The 22417-nt window shown below is 41.6% G+C and overlaps 1 protein-coding gene across 2 annotated transcripts in view; it reads left to right on the forward strand.

The window, feature by feature from the left end:
• The window catches only part of PBX1 (PBX homeobox 1), a 109693-nt gene extending 88280 nt beyond the window's left edge, over nt 1–21413 (forward strand). For both annotated transcript variants that reach the window (XM_075287383.1, XM_075287384.1), the window contains exons 7-10: nt 8928–8999; nt 11828–11940; nt 13598–13687; nt 19277–21413. In XM_075287383.1, the coding sequence (XP_075143484.1) occupies nt 8928–8999; nt 11828–11940; nt 13598–13687; nt 19277–19369 (368 nt within the window). In that variant the 3' untranslated portion in view covers nt 19370–21413. The remainder of the gene's footprint in view (nt 1–8927; nt 9000–11827; nt 11941–13597; nt 13688–19276) is intronic.
• The last annotated feature ends 1004 nt before the right edge of the window (nt 21414–22417 follow it).

Genomic DNA, 22417 nt, shown 5'->3' on the forward strand with positions numbered 1-22417 from the left:
AACCATCATAGTGGTCAGGGGATAGTCTCTTACTCTGCCAAATCAGTATCCCTGCGCTATGCTGAGGAGGTCCAAAAGACCGAAACAGCGCTGTCCATAGCTGGGAATCTGTCCCTTTTGGAATAGAAATACTAATTTGGCAATTAAATCCGCATCATGATAGTAGACTTATTAACGGAGTCATGCATGATGTTAAGGAGGCTGCCCTCTAGAGGGTGGCATACAGAGTGCACTGTTCTCCTAATTATATCCTGGAGAATAGATTTGCATATTTTTTTACCCATCATAGTGGTGACAGTCTGTTGTCTTGATCAGTTGACAAGGTGTACAACCATGAAAGCATGAACTTTATACAGTATACTCTGAAACTCAGCCATGAGTTCCTTATTGTGGTCATATTATCTTCTCGTCTGTAGAGAGAGCGAATACTATTCGAAACAGCTGTTTCGAATAGCACGCTCCCATAGGAATGAATGGACGCAGCCGGCGCACAAGGGGTTAAGCGGCCGGCGCCGGCTGCATCCATTCATTCCTATGGGCCGTTTCGAATAGTATTGGTTCATCTTTATGTAGTAACTGTCCACAATAAGGAAATCAATGCTAGGTTTCTGACCAGTGCCAGATCATAGAAAGTTTGTTTCCATTGGCAAAAGATTGTGACCACAAAGATAGTTGGAGAAAATCTTTGATCGTCAAAATTTTTAATGAACTTATTTTTATAAAGGTGTTTACGGTAGTTTTTAATTGTCTATATATTTAAATATGGTTAAGTTCATAAGAAAACCCCTTTTAACTCAGTCTTTTAGTCCCCCCCACTCAGTTGGAGGGGGCAGGGCTTACAGAGAGACCCAAACCTGCATTATATGCATTCTACTTCAGATATGGTTATGTTTTATAGTGACTTTTTTTTTTTATGACCACCATTTTCTGTACATTGGCGAGACCCCGTTGTCTGATCACAAACTCATTCTTCCAATACAGAGTTATTTTCCCATATCCACTAATGAGTTTAAGAACCAAGAATGAAGGGTGATATTACAGAATCCTCCATAAGATGATCTTTTATTGTTTTGCCACATACTCCATTGGAATGATCTGTATAATTTATTGCCATGGGCTGTGCAATAATTAGATCTCTGTAGTTGATCACTTGTTGATGTCATCATTAAGTCATTTGGCTAATGAAATCTCCAGGAATTGATTCAGGGATAGTTGGCAACACTCCAGGAAAGAGATTAAGGATGAAGCAATGGGGAATTGAGCAGAAGAGGGATAGAGGTTAAGAATGATAGACGAAGAGGAATGGAGATTGGGGCAGAGCTAAGGGAAAACCGTATAATGACAGCATGGAATAAAATAGATCAAAAATTAAAACCTTAGTAAGATGAGGCTTGATAACCTTTGTTCCGGTCCATGCCTACAAGACTATAAATTCATTGCCGTCTGCCACTTCATTATGGGTTTGATCCAATGACTAGTTTTGTCACGTTACGTAACCTAATGACAGGTGGGAGGAGGATATTCCTTTTATTATTCTCTTTGTGATCATTAATTAAACTTGTAGATTGTGTAAAATATTTGTCATCTTGCTTGTGAGACTATAAAATAATATGATCAATGTAAAATTTTATGCAGCTATGTTCTCTCAATTCCCATCAACAGAAGGAAACGTCCATAAATTTTATTTTTTTTCTTTATTGCTTTACACGTACGGCGTTGGTAGCTGATACATTTTAGACTACGGTGTTCTAGCGTTACTAAGATTGGCCATACACATTAGATATTGGTTGAGTGCTTGCTTGGATGACTATTTTTCCTGACCCTACAAGCAAGTAGCGAGTAAATGGCTCGAGACATTTGGGACAAAAGATCAGGCATGTTGGAATCCAACAGCCTGATCCGTATCTCTCCCAAGGTTAGCCATCCGGGAAGAGTTGGGAAGGCAACATATACATTGCATAGGCAGCTGGTCCCAATGAAGTTGACATGTTCAGCTGATAACCATCTAATATGTATGGTCAGCTTGAAAACTGATGTCTAAACTTGACCGTGACCTCAAATCTTAAGGAAAGTTTTTTGTTTTTTTCTAGCCTTATGTATGCAACGTGAGTCCACTTCCTGGCCTGTTGCCCCCTGCATTCCCCCTGCAGGTAGTCTCCGATCCTTTTCTGTGAGCAGTCTTTCTTTGAGTCGGATGGTATTTAACTTTACGGGCACATTTCATGTCTTCATTTCTTTCCGAGGAATAAACATATGCTGTTTGCAATATTCCGTTGTGTTTGTTAGCTGGATGACAGGTATATGGTACTTTAATAAACATAAAGTGGAATTTCCTTCTCTGAAAGCGCTTACATTGTAATTAGGAGCATAGACAAATAAAAGAAACAGGAGGGATGTATTTAAATACACATTTCTGCTTCACATGAGCCAGCCTGTTCTAGAAGCTTTTCTTTGTCATTGGAATGGTTGGTATGAGACATTGGCAGTGCGAGGGGGGATTGATATTGTGAGGACAGAACAATCGGAAGTTGTACTTTTGGCAAAAGTGTTGACACAAGATAAGGAGAAAGACCACAAGGAGGAAATGTCTGGAGTGGAGTGTTGGCGTTGTGTCAGGTCTGGATGACTATCTTATATTTGTGGGGTTTCCAAATAGAAGAATTGGGCACGTTACATTTTAATGGTCCGTTCTTTTGTTTTCAGGGAAAGTGTTAGACAGGCTCCTACTTCCCTCTCCTCATTGACAACAAATTCATGTTCATCAAAATAGGCTGTACATGTGTATGGGAGAATTTGGGGGACAAAAGAGCAATCCGTTGACCTCTATTGAAGGTGTATAGTCTATATACCGACCAAAGATGGCTGCTTTGGTGGATCATGTCTCTTCATGGTTGGTCATTTATTTTAAGACCAATGGGGGCTAGACAAACCCAATAGCAGTGTAGTCTTTTATTACATTATATGTGCGCAGGACTATTCCTTCTGTATCCAGTTCCTCTCTTGTTTAGTTTGTTATATAGTTGTTACCCATCTTATCACATTGTAACCATCACAGAAGATGGTACCACTATATACAAATATAATATAAATGTTAGCTTAAGGTTCTTATGTGTATTTGTAGGGCATATGTTCCTAACCACTTTGGGTTTTTTGGTTTTTTTTGGAAGGTGTGCTATAAGGATAAATGGGTTGTGCTCTTTGGACACTACATCTCAATATGCTCCATTAGATATTTTCCACCAAAGGGGAAGAATGGGAACTTTTCCATGATTGGCCTTTGTGGGCTTTTTATGGCTATTCAATGTTATTGAGTTGACTGTCTTCCTAAACTAAAGCTAGCCATACAAATTAGATGTATGTTGGCTGACCCTACAGATTATCTGATGCGTATAAGGTCCTCCAACTCTCCCCATTGACAGATGTCAGTATCGAGCAGTTGTATTTTCGACTGATCCTGTTCTCTTGACAAAGGATTCCGGCACTGGCTTTTACCCTATACAGCAGGGGTAGGCAACCTTTTCTGTTCGGTGTGCCGATTTAAATTAAAAAATCAAAGATGAGGTCCTCGGAGTGCCGGGCAATAAGTGTAAAGCTGACGACACCTACACTAAAGTCATATAGCACAAACCGCAACATAGGGGTGCTGTCATACTGCGCTCCCAGCCACATGCGCTTACCGCTATTTGCCTGGATACACATGTGCTTTTCCTTTAGAAGCAATGTAAGTACATGCGTAACCCACAATTAGTGGTAATGTATGTGATTGGGAGCAGAGTAAGGTCATACCTGTAAAGAGCTGACACACAATGTACCTGGATGCTCCATCCAGTCCTTGGCCGTTAGTAACTTCAATTTTCTGTAAGGGAGCGTTCACACTACCGTCGATGTCCGACAGCTAGTGTCCGCTGCTAATGTCCGTTCAAAATCTTGTGCGGATATTAGTATCGGACACTAGCTGTGTCCGTGACATTTTGCATTGATTTAAACGGACACCGGGTGCGTTCTTTTACTGTTCGTGGGTGTCCTTAAGTGTCCGTTCCCAAAGATGTCCGACTTTTCAAGCGGACAGCAAAACCCGACATGTAGGTTTTTCTGTCCGCTTGAAAAGTCGGACATCTTTGGGAACGGACACTTAAGGACACCCACGAACAGTAAACGAATGCACCCGATGTCCATTTAAATCAATGCAAAATGTCACAGACACAGCTAGTGTCCGCTGCTAATGTCCACACAAGATTTTGAACAGACATTAGCAGCGGACACTAGCTGTCGGACACCAACGGTAGTGTGAACGCTCCCTAAGTGAAACGCAGATTAATTTCAGTCACTTTTAGTTCCTGGCGATGCAGTAACAGCAAAACCCCAGCCAGAAATAAATGGGTGTCACACTTTCAACAAAGTGGCCGCACTGGTGCCCAGGAACTGGATTTGGCTATAATTGCATCTAGTTACAGTGTCACCACCCAATAGAATCACACGAAGGCTGAGGCCCCACATTACAAAAATGCAGCTTTTTTATTGCAGATTTGGCTGCGTTTTTCTTTCCGTCAAAGCCAAGAATGGCTAGAAAAGGAAAGGGAAATATATAGGAAGCTTCTTATATGTCTCCCTCCTGCTCAATCTACTCCTGGCTTCGGCTCAAAAAAACCAGCAAAATCCGCAACGAAAAAAAGCTGTTTCTGCAACGTGGGGCTTTAGCCTAAGGGTGCATTCAGACTACGTAACGCCGGGCGTGTATGAGAGCCGTACACGCCGGCATTACGGCAGACTGCCGAACACTTCCCATTCACTTCAATGGGAGCGCTCGTAAACGCCGCTGTTACGAGCGCTCCCATTGAAGTGAATGGGAAGTGTTCGGCAGTCTGCCGTAATGCCGGCGTGTACGGCTCTCATACACGCCCGGCGTTACGTAGTCTGAATGCACCCTAAGGCCCCCACGTTGTTGGAACACAGCTTTTTTTGTTACATATTTTGCTGTGTTTTTCTGAGCCTAAACCAGGAGTGGATTGAGCAGAAGGGAGACGTATAAGAATCTCCCTATATATTTCCCATTCCTTCTGTAGCCATTTTTAGCTTTGGTTGAAATAAACCGCATCAAAATCTGCAACAAAAATGCTGCGTTTCTGCAACGTGGGGCCTCAGCCTTAGGCCTCCTGCATACAAATGGCACGCATGTGGTTTTCACTGACCTACATGTTAAAAATGAATTGACAGGGCTGCAAATGCAGACAGATATACGGGATGTATAGGACACATATAGGAGATGTATAGGACAGATATAGGGGATGTATAGGACACATATAGGACCTGCTCCATAGTTTTCAGTTCTTCAATTTGGCCCAGATACACAGACACAAAAAGAATGGCTGTATATATGGGTCAATTGAAATATATAGGTCTGTACTTTATCCACAGTTGTAGATAAAGAGTCTGGTCATGTATATTGCAGGTTAACAACTCAATGTGCCTCATATTAATAGCAGTTAACCCCATCATGTCCCTCACATTAAGCCCCTGTGTGCTTTACATAAGGGACACGGATATGTGAGACATATGGAGGTAATAAGTGAATATCTTCATTATATAGGTCCCTTATTAGTACCTCCATATCTCTCACATATCAGTAACCCTTATGTGAGCCACACAGGGTTAATGTGAGGGACATGATGGGGTTAACTGCTATTAATGTGAGGCACATGGAGTTACTAAAACTAAAGTAATAACCCCAAATGCCTGACATTAATGAGAATATTTAGTAACACACACGTACCTGGTGTTTTTACTTTCACTTTGCTCCTCTCCTCCTCAGGGCTGCAGACGGCAGGAGCCTCTCACATGTAACAGCAGGTCCAGGGAGCCCTTATCCTGTGCAGTGAGAGGCTCACCTCTGATTGGTGGGCAGTGAGAGAAGGGGGCGTGTCCTACACCTCAGCTCTACCAGAGCACTGAAGGGACGCTCTCTCTCTAAATTTAGTGTGAAGTCTCAGGCTGGCTGCCGTGCCAGCAAAATATGCCTCGCGTGCCAGTCTTGGCACGCGTGCCAGGGGTTGCCGACCCCTGCTATACAGGATACGGGCACTTCTTAGCCTTATGTACATGTGAATGGAGATGTTGGGAGAGATGGCTTTTGCTAATTTGTGCATGTCTAAAGCTGGTCAAACAACTAAGATGGCCATCACCAAGCAAGTGTTCGGTTGAGACCTATGCACGCTCAACCCCTTAACCCATTTATGCCGGAGGTTATATATTTTTCAGTTCCAATATTGGAACTCTAGGCATAAATGGGTTAAAGGAGAAAATGGAAAAAAACTGCTGCCAAAGTTATCTTCCCTAGAACAAAAGCATTGGGCAATCCTTAATTTCCCAAGCATCTGTCATCTGAGGAGAGTCAGGAGGATCCAATACACATTGGCCGCCAAGTTCCAAGGCTCTAATGTGTATGGCTAGCGTAAATGATACTAGAGATGGATAAATTAAATACTGAGACAAGGACCTGTATATGTAAACCATATGTACAACGCTATAACTTATGTTGGCGCTATGATAGAGTAAGAAATGGAGGCAAATGAGATACCGTACTAAGAAATCAAATCAAGCCTAAAAAGAGAAGTTGGATAAAGACATCTCCTTCAGCGAGGGGATAAGTTAGTTGCGACCATTCTCTGTCTTTGATTTATTTTATTTTTTTTGATCACAAAATCTTTGACATAAGATGTTTTTGAAGAAAATTTTAGCGAACTCCAGTGATGAAAGCCAATAGAATAAAGACCCGCTCGAGTTTTCCAACAATAAGATTTAAAGGATTATTCCTTTATCTGTCACATGCATCAGCCAATGACTCATAATCATTTATTAATACGGAACTTTCCAGAGTTAAGTTTGCCACCTGGAGATGTAAGATGAGAGACCTGTCTGAGAAAGAAGAGAGAAAAAAGAAAGTTTTAAGTGTGTAGTGTTTGAAGAGAGGTCCAGTCACTTTTAATATCCTACTCTAGTTGAAGTCTATGGCATGCAGACTACAAACATAAAATAAAATGTTAATGTTCAAAAAAAAAAAAAACTTCAATCCTCCATGATCCATGGTGTGTGTTCTGGTGGACCCTGGTGACCTTTCGTTACGATCTATCGCGATCATGTGCGGTATGTCATGTACATCACTATTGGCTGCGATAGTCATAGGTTTGCAGAGACCACTTGGGAATCCACAGTGGATCAGCGGAGGAATGAAGAGTTGAGTATTATGTTGTGGGTGGTTTTTTTTTTTTCTTCTTTTTAGAAACTGCATACCCCATTAAAATCTCTGTGCTGATTTTATGTTTTTTTTTTTTGTTTTTTTTGACTTATTCGGACATTTACTTAAAGGGATTCTATCATTAAAATCACATTTTTTTTTTTCTCGATCACATGTAGGAATAGCCTTAAGAAAGGCTATTCTTCTCTTACCTTTAGAAGTCTTAACCGCGCTGCCGTTCAGTAGAAATCCCGGTTTTCCTCTGTATGCAAATGAGTTATCTCGCAGCACAGGGGGCGGTCCCCAGCGCTCAAACAGCACTGGGGGCATCCCCAATGCTGCAAGAGACATCTCCAGCTTCTTCAGGAACGGCCTCTCCATGCGTCTTCTTCCGGAGCTGGGTTCAAACTTCTACGCATGTGCATTCGGCTCTGCCACTGGGCCTCGGGCAGAGCCGACTGCGAATGCCCACCTGGTGTAAGCATCTATTTTCTTGTGGCGCTTACACAGTAAGCTGGGGTAAGCGGCCACATGAAAAATGGCTGCGCGCATGCACAGTCGGCTCTACCAGAGTCCCGATGCCAGAGCCGACTGCGCATGTGTAGAAGTTTGATCCCAGTTCCGGAAGAAGACGCACAGAGAGGCCATTCTTGAAGAAGATGGAGGCGGCAATGGAGAGTTCTCTCGCAGCATTGGGGACACCCCCAAGTGCTGTTTGAGCGCTAGGGACCGCTCCCAGTGCTGCGATAGAACTCATTTGCATACCGAAGAAAACTGGGATTTCTACCGAACGGCGGCGCGGAGAAGACATCTAAAGGTAGGAGAAGAATAGCCTTTCTTAAGACTATTCCTACGTGTGATCAAGAAAAAAATGTGATCATAGAATCCCTTTAAAGGATTGAGACTGTATCCGAGATGCCTTCCAAACCAAGAATAGTAATAATAGTACTGTGTAGGGGCCTTAAATAGGAGCAGAAGTAGACTTTTGTGCCCACAAACCGATGAAGCCATGCAGGGATGATCATCTTTTTGTGGATAGGTAACATCAAGTGTGTCAGGGCTGGGACCTTATTTACCCAATTTAACTACAGACTAAAAATGTCATACATGGGTAAAGGGACCGCGTTGGACAGTGATTCCAAGGAGATATGGAGCACTTGTGACTGTCTATAGATAACTCTGGCAAACCAGGCCCGTACATGATCGGTAAATGACCACCAGTATATGTTTGTGTTCCTATTATAGGTCCATACATGGCTATATTATTGCATTGGGAGGCATTTTAGACCTCACGGGATCTCTTTAGAGCTATATAACATCTATATGAGATTGCTAATTATTACAGCCCTTTATGAACCTTTTTTTTTTTTTCCTGCCATTTTTAAGTATTCTCCATTTTGAAAATCTAGCTTTTGTATGTATGACTCTTGTTGACCTTCTGCTGTGCTAAGCTGTATGAAGTAACCACGGGTCTGCTCATTGAAATGGAAGATAGGATGAACATGTCTCATCCATATCGCTCCTAATTTACACTGACTGAAGATCACATAAGGTTCATGTAAAGCCATTTGGTCAACCAGTCTCCAGCTGCACACATCGCTCGCTAACCCTGCAGTTAAATGCTTCTCTCTATGCCGAAGACAAGCTAAGGGCTGATATCCTTGAAATTGCTGGTTTTGTGTTGTGTTTCATTCAGGAAGCAAACAGACGGAACGCGGGGCAATGGCACCACAAAACAAAATGCAGTTCCTGTCACCACAGAACCTCGGTTAGTACGCATGGTCCTCCGGACGCGTGCACGTGACTTTGGCTATAGTCTTGTGGTTGTTTTGTGGTATCTATTATTGGTGGTGTTCTTATTTTATTTATTTTTTTCCTTTAGGTGCTTATTAGTTTGATCTTTTCATTCATTTGTCTCCATGATTCTGCCTTTGTATTAGGAGGATACGTGTTTGTGGTGGGCTTCTGGTGTTACACTTTCCTTATCCCTCGGTGACTCTGTGCTAGTGACATTGATCTGCCTATATGGTCCACAAGAATATATAACAAAAGTCATCAAGGGTCAGTCAGGTTTTACTAGCTATACTGTAATTCCAGGTAAATACATTGTAAGGAACTTAATCTGCCATGTATATGGCAACACTGCAGACAGAGTGACTGAAGGGGGGGGGCAGCTCCTGCTGCAGTCAGATCTCTTCTATCCAGTTACAGAATTGTGATTATAGGAAAAATTGGGTAGAGGAGGCGGAGGTTTTTTTTTTTGTTTGTTTGTTTTTTTGCAACATTTTGCTTTTTTTTTTTTTTTTTTTTTTTGTTATGTTGTAACATGTATGTTTCTTTTTTAGAATTGTGATCTAGAGGTGCAGCAGAAAGTAGTTAAAAAAAAAAAAAATCCCTTTAAGGTAATGTGCCACTTCTGACTCCTTAAAGTTGCTGACAGAACTACATAGAAAATGGGGAGGACCGTGCAAACCTGCCCTCTTGTCTGAGTGATGGCTCTAGCATCCACCAATGAATGGATTTTGGAATGGATATTGATCTATTTTCCTACCATACTTGTAAACCCTTACAATGGCAGATACTGTACAGTCACATAACCTGTAGATATCTGGTCTTGCACTCCATGAAGGACTTGATGTAGTGTACGGCACTGTAGAATGTGTACTCTTCACACTCACTCCCGTTGTATTAAATGATTTGTGTGCACGCTGACCGACCACCATTCATTCACAATGGCTGACATCCCTCCATTCTTCAATAAATAGGGAACAACTTGCCCATATGGAAATACCCCTTTTAAGGCTAAAGCTCAACTGCATTGACTGTGCTAAACCGTGTAATTACTGTGCCACTATTTTTCCTTATGGCTGAAAAATTGCAAGGTGGCGGCAGTATTTTTTTATTTTTACTTTCTATAAATAGAAACACTATTGCTATGCACGGACAATGCTGTTCAGCCAAGACCATAAGATTATTTAAGAAAAAAAAAAGTGACATAAGAGCAGATGTAGGACTATAAAAACATAACTTCCATTGTCCTATTCTCTTTAGTGGAGCTGCACTGCAACACCGGATACAAGTCATTGACTATATACACAACCTTTTGTAGGAATAATATAATGGCCCATCACAAATATGGGCGGGCTCACACCTGCACCGGTCACCGCTTTGCGGGTTTCCGTCTTCTGCCCTAGAAACTGGACAGGAGACGGAAACCCGGGGGTCAGTTTTCAAACACATTCACTTGAATGGGTTTGCAAAGTGACCACCTGTGAGCATCTTGTGCCTCTCTGCGGCGAAACCGTTTTTTTGTTTTTTTTGTTTTTTTTTAATCTGACAGTCCTGCATGTCCGACTTTGTGTCCAGTTAAAAAAAAGTGATTTCACTGCGGAGAGGCAGAAGACGCTCACGGGCGGTCTCTTTACAAACCCATTCCAGTGAATGGGTTTGAAAACTGACCACCGGGTTTCCGTCTCCTTTTCAGTTTCTGCCCACTAGATTGCCTAAAGAGGAGACCGGGCGCAGGTGTGAACCTGCCCTATCTGACAACTACATGTTTTATAAAAACCTGATATGCATCCAGTGTACTGCCAGCCTTCCAGTATGTGATGTCTATACTATAAAGTCTCTTCTGAGGTTTATGGTTATAGTTTATCAGTTGTCGGCCATGGGTGTAATCTTTTGCTATGTGAAGTGAGAGCGGCCACACTAAAGCCATTGAACAAAGTAGGTTTTAAGTTGACTTTAAGAACCTGGAAGCATTGACCCCGGATTTTTATAATCCACTTATTCTCCAGATTGTTTTATGGTAATATTATTCCTTATTGGATTTTTGGCATTTTTAATGTAACTTCATCTTTCTCACTTGGATTCACTGTTAATGGCCGTGTACATTGAGATGTTATAGCTCTGGTATTGTATAAATGTTCTGACACCAGGAGTGGATTTATTGGATATGTAACACATTTTTAGGTTCTCTTTATAACTACGGTAATAAGTTACAGTGTCATCGATCATATAATATATATATACCTATGTCCTAATGCAGTTGCTGAGCCTTTTCAGCAGTCGCGCGTTCTGTCATTGCACGGGTAGATACTTTTTGGCCTTATTTCTCCATTGTTTGACGTTGTGATCAGTAACTAAATTGTGTCCAAAATTTAGTATCAGAATATAGTCAGATAATAGAGTGATGACTTTGTGGTCCTTCACACCGGTCTTTGTGACACACAAGTCGGCCGTATACCATGTTGGCATTTCTAATTCCGGCACACAGAAACCAGACCTGTACACCAATATGTGATGCATATGCAGTGAACAAATCCTTCCTACTAACCTAGCTCAGATCACCCAGATAATAACTTATCCTCCTCGTACTAAACATGGGCTCTCTCCACTCGTTGCTTCCTCTTTCCTAACGCTGCAAGTTTCTTTTTTCTCATTCGAATTTCCTTTATTATTATTAGATATTTAATCTTTTTGTACTAACTTCTTCATCTGCCTGTCTCGCCATTTAACTATGCATGTCAGACCTCCTCTCCGGGGTTTGAGCTTCCTTCTTTCTTTGATTCAGGTGCCTCACTCTTTCCTTTCCAGGTTCTTCCAGTTCTTTTAACATGTCAAACTCTGGAGATTTGTTCATGAGCGTGCAGTCTCTCAATGGAGATTCTTACCAAGGTGCCCAGGTTGGAGCCAACGTACAGTCACAGGTAGGGACCTTCAGATGGTGACATATTCATTTATGGAAGAAGCTGCTGCTATGCCAACTTATGGAAGGTTCTAGATGATGGGTAAAAAAAAGACTGAAAAGAGGTGTTTGTGATATTCCAAAAGACTGTTGATGGTCTTATGACTTGGTCAAACCCAAAGTTGTCATATTCTTGGAGAATGGTGGTATCTCTAGCAGCCACATACAAGAGACTGTTTCCTGGGAAGTCTTAACCTGCATTTGTTTGGACTGTTTGAAAAAAAATGCAAGTGTCTGAAGGAACTTGAGCAAATTTGGGGGAATATTAAACCAAGGTATGGTTGAAATAAAAGAATAAATCCATTGCCTTGGGCTCTATTTCGATGTAAAGGTGGCCATACACGTTGGACTAAAGTCAACCACAGTTGAACATCGTAGTAGTGACCAATGACACACATAATAATCGTTTGGAAAGAAGTCAGCCATCTTTAAAAAAAAAATTAAAAAAATTCCTCTAAGGAAGGGTGGAAAGATCTATATTCTTGTAGGAATGCTCCTATGAGGAATTGGTCCTCCCCATGGTGTCATTGAAAATGGTATGGCCAGTCTAAACAACTATAATGGCCAAAGTAAACTCAAACGTGTACGACTGTGTCAACTAAATGAACATCCGCACAAAAATTATCCAGTCAACAGATATTCACATATCTAAGTATCTAACCATCTACCATCTATCTAATGTGTATAAGCCACCTTTAGACATGAAGTGCTGTTTTTCCCCAGCGTGGCAGCACCTTTAAAGAACCACCACATAACGCGAGACGTTAATGGTCCTTACCAAGGTGAAAGGACCTGCAAAGTAGGAATTCTAGCTCAATGTGTTAACCAAAACTTAGACCACAAACATCCTGGTCAAAAACCAAAGTGGGTTGTGACTGTTTGGAGGACTCTTTGGGATTGAGTTGTCCTGATGTTTGGAGATGGTCATATAATCTTATAGGACTCTGATAGTACGACTGTCCGATCTGCGTGCTTTTTTTTTTTTTTTGTCAATTTCCTCGAGGAAGCCTAACTCTTCATTTCCACATTGTGAAGTCTTAATAGACTACGTTGTTCTTATGGGATTGACCTGTATACAAGACTGTCATTAATCCGATGCTTCTACAATGATCGCCTCTCTCCTGCTGAACAAAAATGACAAATCTGCAAAAACCTCCAAGTTGGTAATCCACCCCTGCAGGAGCGATCCCATCTAACTGCCCATTTGATAGGGTCTGACAGATTGGTTGCTGCTGTTGGCTGCTTACAGAGGACGAATGAAAATCTTAGTTTAACCCTTTCTCATTTTAAGCAGTTTAGTTCCTTGGTTTCAGCATATCCATATATTGTTTCTATATATATTTTAATGGTTCTGCATTGGTTTTATTTTCAGTATTTCCCTTCCCCCCACTTATTTCTGACTATACCTTCTACTTCACCCGTTTTCCTTCTTCTTCAATGGCTGAATTCCTTGTTTTACTTGATCATTTTGTTTCATCTCTTCCACACTTGTCCTTTCAGTGTCCCTACCATTTCCAGAGTATTTTCTATGTCTACTCTATGTCCCACTCTATGTTGTGTCTCTATCCTCATATTGTCATGGTACCTTCTCTTCACCATTAGTATTGTCTGTCTTCCAGGTGGATACCCTTCGCCATGTTATCAGTCAGACAGGCGGATACAGTGAGACTCTGTCAGCGAATCAGATGTACAGTCCGCAGGGCATCAGTGTAAGCAAAGAAACCTCTTGTTCTCTCTGTCTGTTTCCCAATTATTTCAAGTCCACAGGGCCCCGACTGCCACATTGCACACACTTCTCTCCCTTTCATGGTCACCTATTCTGCTTTGTGCCGGTGAAGCCAGCGGCCAACGCTCTACCCACAAATGATGCTCGGTGTAGGCAGCTGGAGCCCAAGCCTGTCACACGAAATCAACTTCCTTGTGCCACCTGCGGCCACTTACAGTCAGCCGAGGGAAGCGGCCAAACAGGTGACACGTAGCATGGCCACAGCAGAACAAGTGTGGAATCCATCTGTGTTAACCAATTCTGTGCTCGGCAGACACGTCTCCATTTGTAAAGCCGGACAGGAGTACGGGGGGGGGAATGAACTACAAGACCCGTTGTCCGATATGGAACATGGCACTAGAGCCAAATGTGAAATATTCTCCGCTCGCTATATTGTTCCATTGTTGCAGTATATTTTACAGCCGCAGCCGTACATGCATGGACATATTTGTGTGTTTGTTGGAGGGCGGCAGAGAGGAGCAAACATTCCTGGCAGTGCTTGCGGCTGGGAATGACATGTAAATTCATAGCGACAAGCCGTGTCGTATGGAGTGAAATCAATAAGACAGACACAGGGAGAGCGGCTGCAGATTTGGGACAGCAATCCAAATACATTTCTCAGATCAGCCATCCACCATCCAAAGGCCGTGACAGAGGAAGGGAGGAGGGGGTGAGATCTGACATAAACACAGAAATAACACAAGATGCACACAGTGCTGTGGGAGGGGAGAGCCGCAGGCTCACATAGGTATACAATTGTTTTGTTATTTTCAGTGTTACAATTGCTTGGTGGAGGATATATCCACGCCGTAACGACTCCGGATTTAATTATACACATATCGCAACATGAGGCTCTCTCCGCGCATTTGCATCAGAGCGTGCAAGCCTTGTGACATTCTCAATAAGCAGAGAGCTCCGGTAACAGGTATTGATTCATTCCATCTGTTATCAGAGCCCGTTTACTTCTCCGATACCTTGAAACTGCAAATCTTTCTTAATAACAGAGAAAAAAAAATGTCCAATTTTGTAAGTAAAACATTCAGTTTTCGCAAGTACTGTTCATTTCTATCATAGCACAATCCCTGCTATTGCCTAAAGTAAGTTCTTCATTGTGATCAGGGTTTACTGGCTGCAATTGTGGAGATAATGGCAATGGTTATTACTGAAAAAATAACAGGTCAGATCATTAGCCTCCAGCCCCCGCAGCCCACCCTTCACCCCCACCCCCGATGGATGCAGCAGTTTTGTTCATGTATATACAGAAATCGCCATTTGAGTTTTCAGAGAATAATCTGTAAATGTACCAATAATCTATAACTCTGCTCTATTCATCTTCTCTCTGGTTATTAATTCTTACTACATTTTTAGCAGTTATGCCACCTAATCTATAAATTTATCATCTGACCTATTTAACGCTTCCTTATATAAGATTAGTCAAAGACTAAACCCATATTCAACGTTTACCATGGTGGTGGTATAGTATCTAAGGCCCTGTTCATACTAGCGTTTTTGACCGAAAAATAAACTGAAGAATACAGTCAAAGCTTGCTGGACCCCCATGTGCAGAGAACATAAACCAGATTTGCTGTCAGGGCTTATTCACATACACGCTTTTTTCTGAGTGATCTAATAACTCTTAAAAGAACACCATGAATTCAAAGCATTTTTTTTTACATATTTAATTCTCTATTTTTTTCTCTGCATGCATTTTTCTGAAGTTTTTGAAGTTCTATAAAGAAGTATATGGGGGAAACAGCAAAAATGCAGAGTATGCTTCTGTGCTGGAAGAAAAATGACCACAGACCACAAAACTTTGTATGTAGTGTGTTTTATATTTTACAATAGAATAGTGTAACATCTGACTCCAGAGCTCAAAGCCAAAAATAGTTTCTTAGCATATATATATATATATATATATATAGATATATACTGTATATATGCTATTATATATAACACCTACTAGATCTGAATGAATGAAATATTCTCATTGAATAATTTGTTCTGTACAAACTTGAATGTGATAACAAAATCACACAAAAATCATCAATGGAAATCAAATTTATTAACCAATGGAGGTCTGGATTTGAAGTCACCCCCAAACTTAGTGGAAAAACACCCTACGGGCTGATCCAACTTTGATGGAATGTCCTTAAAACATGTCAAAATGAGGCTGAGTAGTGTGTGTGGCCCCCACGTGTCTGTATGACCTCCCTACAACGCCTGGGCATGCTCCTGATGATGTTGTGGATGATGATCTGAGGGATCTCCTCCCAGACCTGGACTAAAGCATCTCATTTTGACATGTTTTAAAGGGATCCTATCATTAAAACTCAATATTTTTTTTCACTAAAACAGAATAGCCTTAAGAAAGGCTATTCTCTTACCTTTAGATGTCTTCTCTGCGCCGCCGTTCGGTATAAATCCGGTTTTCGCCGGTATGCAAATGAGTTCTCTCGCAGCACTGGGGGCGTCCCCAATGCTACGAGAGAACTCTCCGGCGCCACCTCCATCATCTTCACGCGTCTTCTTCCAGTGCAGGCTTCAAACTTCTAGGCCGACTGCGCATGCCGTGGCCACAAGAAAATGGCTGCTTACACAGTATTTTTTTGGTGACTAGAAGTCAGTGTTGTGGCACCCTCAGGATTGCCTGTAAAATTCACTTACATTAGTGAAGTAATCACAGGGCGACATGGCAATCTTTGGTCACACTATGGGCCTTTCCAACAAACCATATTTGTCACTATATCATATATTACTAAGGAACCCCCTGCTGATCACTAGCACAAGAATTCTCCATTCTCCTTTACTGCACAAGTGTAGTACTCTGCTCTGTCTGTCAGTCCCTTAGACATTACATAGAGCAACATGGCACATGCTCAACCATCGATTCATTCAACTCCTGACCCATGATAAATGTGGTCCCCAGTGACCAGACTGTTCTCACCTGTCCTATGTAAAAATTTTAAATATGGGGAACTGTGTTGAAAAACCCCTTCAAAGGTCTGTTTTAAGTTGATACCCTCGATCTATATGTTCTTTTCAGGCCTATTGACATTATTGAGGTGGGTTCCCTGAATGGATCTTCTCTATTTCTGCTAGAACAGAATGCCACCTTGTCTAAGCAGCTTCTTTTCTGGCAGACCTATGCATTACATGGATTTAAATGTCTACCATGCAATGCTACAATACATTGTTGAAATACAGTATATGCCAGCATTATGGTTACATCTTAAGATCATAGTAAAACAGGTTCATGGAAGGTCCATGGGTGCAATGGTTGGTCCCAACCCTATATAATGCTAGAAGTCCACTCTCCTGTAAATGCTGCTCATTCAGAGTTTTCTTAAAGGGCCTGTCCATGATCATTTATTATTGATTCATGAGGTTGGGTGAAAGTGAAAAATGAGTGTCCCAGGCCACTGACTGGTCGTCATACACGTGACCACTGAGCTTAATCCTAGGCCTAAGGAAAGGACACGGGACATCACAGACATTGTGGTTCCTTTCTTTAGTCCAGTGATTTTCTTTTTTCTTTCCCGTCCTCCTGCCACAATGCTAAAATACTGGACAACCCCTATGACGTCAGTCCAAGTTTTGACATTTTAGTCCTTTTGCACTACAGACCGTAAACAGAATTGGGAAACAATCACATACCAAAATCCCATCATGTATTACCTATAACCAGCACAGATTTCCTGTTGTATGGTGCACAGGGTGTAAGGGTATAGCTCCCTGGTCTACTAATATTACAGATATGTAAATTGCAGGCCTGGAAGCACAAAAAGCTGCATATAATTATGGATGACCTATAACAACTTGTAATGCTCTTGAATACTTTCTGGTTCTCTGGCGTCCCTAGCCATCACTTTGTTTGTTCACAGTGACCCCACATAACATGAAGTGTCATTTGTGTGCATTAAAGAGATGCCGAAGGGACAGGAACAGATGATCTTGTGACATGGCAATTACAGTTCTGAGATAGATTGGACGCAAGAGAGGAGGGGACAAGACCGGGCCACTGTGATTACAGAGAGGCCGCCACAAAATCATAGGCTGGGAAATAAAAGGCTGCCAGGTTCTGCTTAGAGGTGGATCCAGAAATTCAAGCAGTGTCCTTGAATCAAGGAACAGACAGCATTAAGAAGAGGGTCACACCTTCTATACAGCCTGGATGGCATAAAAGACTTGCTGGATTCAGAGTTCAGAGAGGACAAGCCGTGCTGCGTCGTGCATGTGTAAAATGCTAGATCTCATCCTAGAATCTGAAATGCATCATGTCGTGTACCGCACGGGTCTAGTGTGCGTTCATTGGCGGTTGTGGTTCTAGTGTCACTAGATGTGACTGATCGGTCCACACTGTAGATCCATTACATCCATTAGTTTGATCATTGCAATGTATGGCCCCTGGAAAGAGAATCTGCCAGGTTCCCAATGTTTCCTAAACCAATAATAGTGGCTAGAAAGAAATTTGTCATGGTATTTTTATAATGGTATGAAGAAAAAAAATATTCAAATCCAGTTCTATTGCGTGAAGATTTAGATTTGTTCTGGATATCTGTCAAAGGATTTTCCAAGAACCCATCTGCAGCAAAACATGTACAGATATCTCCATTGGATACTAGAAAGAAGCAAAGCTCCTTCTTGAAAGCATTTATTATTTTGATCAATAGTAAAGAACATTTCTTAGCTGGTTTGTTGAAGGAATCAATAAAGAAGTGCTACAATGTATTGTCCTCTTCTCCACACTCCTCCAATATCTCTCGTATTTCCCATTGTCTGACTATTCTTAGCATAGGCCGGCAACGTTTGATAGGTTGAATTATGATGTTTGGGGTCCCATAGATCTACAGTTGTTCCTACAACCACTATGCATTGTTTATACAGTAGCTTTCACCATACTGCAATTCACCTCATTTAGGTGGTATCCACACTTGCACCCGGTGTTTGCTCTGTGCCACACTGCCAAATTTCCATCCTCAGCCCCGGGAAACTGGACTAGGGACGGCTTCCGGAGGTCAGCTTTAAAATCCATTCATTTAAATGGGTTTTTAAAGGTGACCGCCGGTGTCCGGCTGCGACCTCTCCGCCAAGGAACAGTTTTTTCGGTCGGACATGCATGACTTTGTGTCTGAACGAAAAAAACGGTTTCCCCGCAGAGAGGCTTCAGGCAGTTACCCTTAAAAACCGATTCAAATGAATGGGTTTTAAAGCTGACCGCCAGGAAGCCGTTGCCTATCCAGTTTCTTGGGGCTGAGGACGGAAACCCAGTGGAGTGGCACAGGGTGGACATTGGGCGCACGTGTGAGCGCCCCCTTACCTGGTTGAGACTGAGCTGCAATGCCAATTTGAATGGAACAGTTGTTGTGCCCATGGAAAAATAAAATGTTGAGGTCTCCATTGTGCATACCAGCAGAGAGAGACGGCTATTTCTGTAAGAGTAAACGTTCTCGCTTCACTTTCCTACTTAATTATTGCCACCTTTATTGAGCAACTTGGTAAAAGGTGTAAAACATTGTTTTATGTTTTGTTTCAGGCTAACGGAGGGTGGCAGGATGCGGCCACTCCTTCGTCTGTGACTTCCCCTACGGAAGGACCTGGCAGCGTCCATTCTGATACCTCCAACTGAGCAGCCGGCTCCTGAATTTCTACTCTTGAAAGCCAGAATCCATCCCTTCCCTCTCACTCCAGATGGCCACTGTGGGAATGCAGCGAACAAAGCAACCTCTTTTGGCATATCCATTAGAATCTCTCCAGTCCTTCATTAATACATTGACTCTTTAATCCATACCTACATTTCCGTCATCAATTACGGTTATGTAGGTTGTAGTCTTCGCATATTTTTTTTTTTTTTTTTACCAGTTAAAAAAAATTAGTTTGGGATGAGCAGGACCTAGCTGCCAGTATGAAGCATTACTTATACCATTGATTTAAACATGGCTGCACCAATGCACACAAACAGCCATTTTTAAATGATCCAGAAAAATGCTTTTGCAAACCTATAACTGATTGTGGATGTTCCATCAATTGCATTCGGCTTCTTGCCCACTCTGAACAAGCTCAAATTTTAGCCAAAAATCTTGACATTCATTGCTCCCTCCTATAGAAATGTTTTTTTTGCAGCATGGGACTAAACCATGGCTACTGCCACACACGTGACCCTCAGTTTCTTCAGTATGTCCTGCTTTGGTGACATCTATCCATCAAACTTCTGGTTAACTTGTTCCTATCTTTGAGAAAGAGACCATCTTCAGAAATTCCTAGAAATACAGGAACACAAGGAATCCCTTAATAGATGTGGATTAAGTATACTAACCAAAGGCTGTACATTTTAAAAGACAATAAACTGGAATACGTTGTCCATGATGTGGTTCCAGCTACGTATATCGTTAAAATGTCCTTCAGCATTGACCTTAGTTCTACTCTTCAGACAGCGGTTCTTCTCCAAGCACAGAAGCAGATCATCCGTACAACAAATATCCGTAAGCCTTGTTATCAAACCAGGGCTCCGTCCATTGCCTGTAGACTTGGATCTGGGCATTGTTCGATAATAGTCTTCGGTATTACAGATTCATGAGGATCCATTTGTAGCCATCACTCAACAGATATGAAGTCCACGGTTCTCCAATCGTTCAATGGTCCTTTGGTCACCTGCTACCGGTTTTTCCACATGGATACTAATTCTCACCATGAATTGACTTTATCAAGACAGAATAATTTCGTAATGCCTATCCGTCCCAGATATATGGCTGCTTTTGACCTCAGACCTTCCTTTCGTCCTGTAAACTATGATTTGTCCCAAGGAATTGTTTTGCCCAACATTGGTCACCATCCTGGACGTCATTTCATTACCCATAAATCTTGTCTGGCAGTTCTACCACAAGCACCTGCACAGGGTGTCATCAATCCACGTTTGATACCAAAAATCCGCATGTACTCGCACAGAGGAAAGACGGACACAGAGGGAAGTGCTCAGCTTTATTAACATTCACTGCAGTTTCACATAACTTGTGTATCGTCGATTGTTATATTTGAGATAAACATTTGATGCTGGATGTTCTTGTATATTCTGAAGAAAACAAAAAAAAAAGACACGATAAAAAAAAGACAGAAGAAAAAAAAAAAAAGACATCAAACAGCCAAAAAAGTTGTCCTGGGTTTAATAATCTTTATTACTAAAAACGTAAAAAAAAAAATCTTTAAAAAAAAAAGTCCTGTTACAGAGATCACACCCGTTTAGCATGGAAATAGGTTGCTGATTTCTATTTTATGTCTTTCATATTTCTTGCTTAGTTTTAACACAAAAAAAAAACAAAACTACCTACATGTGATTTTTATTTTATTTTATTTTTTTTTAATTTTTATTTTTTTTTAATTCTTTTTAACACCGCGCGTTTGTGAGTTATAACGCAATGCTAGATAAATGTAGTTGGGCACCTTTTTAGTTATTGTTTTAATTTTTTTCTAAGGGATGGGGTGAGTGGGCGGGAACAGGGTTTGGGGCAAATTCGGGATTGTTTCAGGGGAAAGGGTGGGGGCATTTTCCACATATGACCCCCTTTATGGCCAGAGTAGTCTGACATATATGCTGTTATTTGCCCCTCTGGCAGAAACGGGAGGTTAAACAGGCAGACTCAAAGATTCTGCTGGATAAACCCATTTTGTAAACTAAAGTTAAAAATAAAAAGCAAAAAAATTATGAAAAAAAAATGTTGGAAAAAAAGTTGGAATAGTTAAACCTTAATAGGTACATCATAAAATGTACATTTAATAACTTTTCTGAGAACCAGAAATAAATTCTTTTTTTCCTGTTTTCAGTTCTTATTTGTTTCATACCACGTGCGATTATTGAATGTGACAAAGTGGCAAACCTTTCACTGCTGAGGCCAATGACCATCCTAGGGAAATCAGAGGTGTAAGGCAATTTAGGTAATTTATAGGTTTATTCAACCCTACTTACAAAATTTTTACAAAATGGTAAGAGGAAAATTTGCCCATCCCCATCTTCATAGTTATCGGTATTACGTTTTGTTGCGTATCCCAATAGTCTTTAACAATTCATATTTCCTTTTGTTTACTGTGTCCATAATCCAGATACAGCAGAGTTAACCTAAACTTTTGCATATTGGTTAAACTAATCTTGGCACAGAAGACGAAAAAAAATTGCAGAAATTTGGGTTAACGCTGCTACATCTGTACCTCCAATACTATGGACAGCATGCACGGCTAGAGTAAGAAGTGTCCCCGGGCTAGCTCAGCTCTGGCCTTTAGCTAACTGGCTAGGTCTGTCTACTGGTATATATGGAGAGCACATGTCTGGGTTATCTTCAGGTAACCTTTATAAACCCGTACATTTATTTTAAAAGGTTCTTTACTTTGTACACACCCTACCGGGCTAGTTCACACTGGGCTAGTGACTGCGTATTTTGGCCCTGATTTTGATGCGGGAAGAATCAGGATCAAAATGCGCCTGCTGCGGCTAGCCACGACTGTCATGGCTTCCGGCAGTCACGGCTTCCCGCTATGGAGTAGGCCCAAATAAATGGGCCTAGTCCGGAGGTATTGACGCGGACGTGCCATGGCGTTCCACCTTAAGAAAGGGCAGTTTGCTGCTTTTTTTTTTTTTCCGCGAGCGGGAACAGACCGCTCGCAGAAAAAAGATCGCTAGCGGGCTACA

This window comes from Leptodactylus fuscus, chromosome 9, assembly GCF_031893055.1.
Source record: "Leptodactylus fuscus isolate aLepFus1 chromosome 9, aLepFus1.hap2, whole genome shotgun sequence".
Lineage (NCBI taxonomy): Eukaryota > Metazoa > Chordata > Amphibia > Anura > Leptodactylidae > Leptodactylus > Leptodactylus fuscus.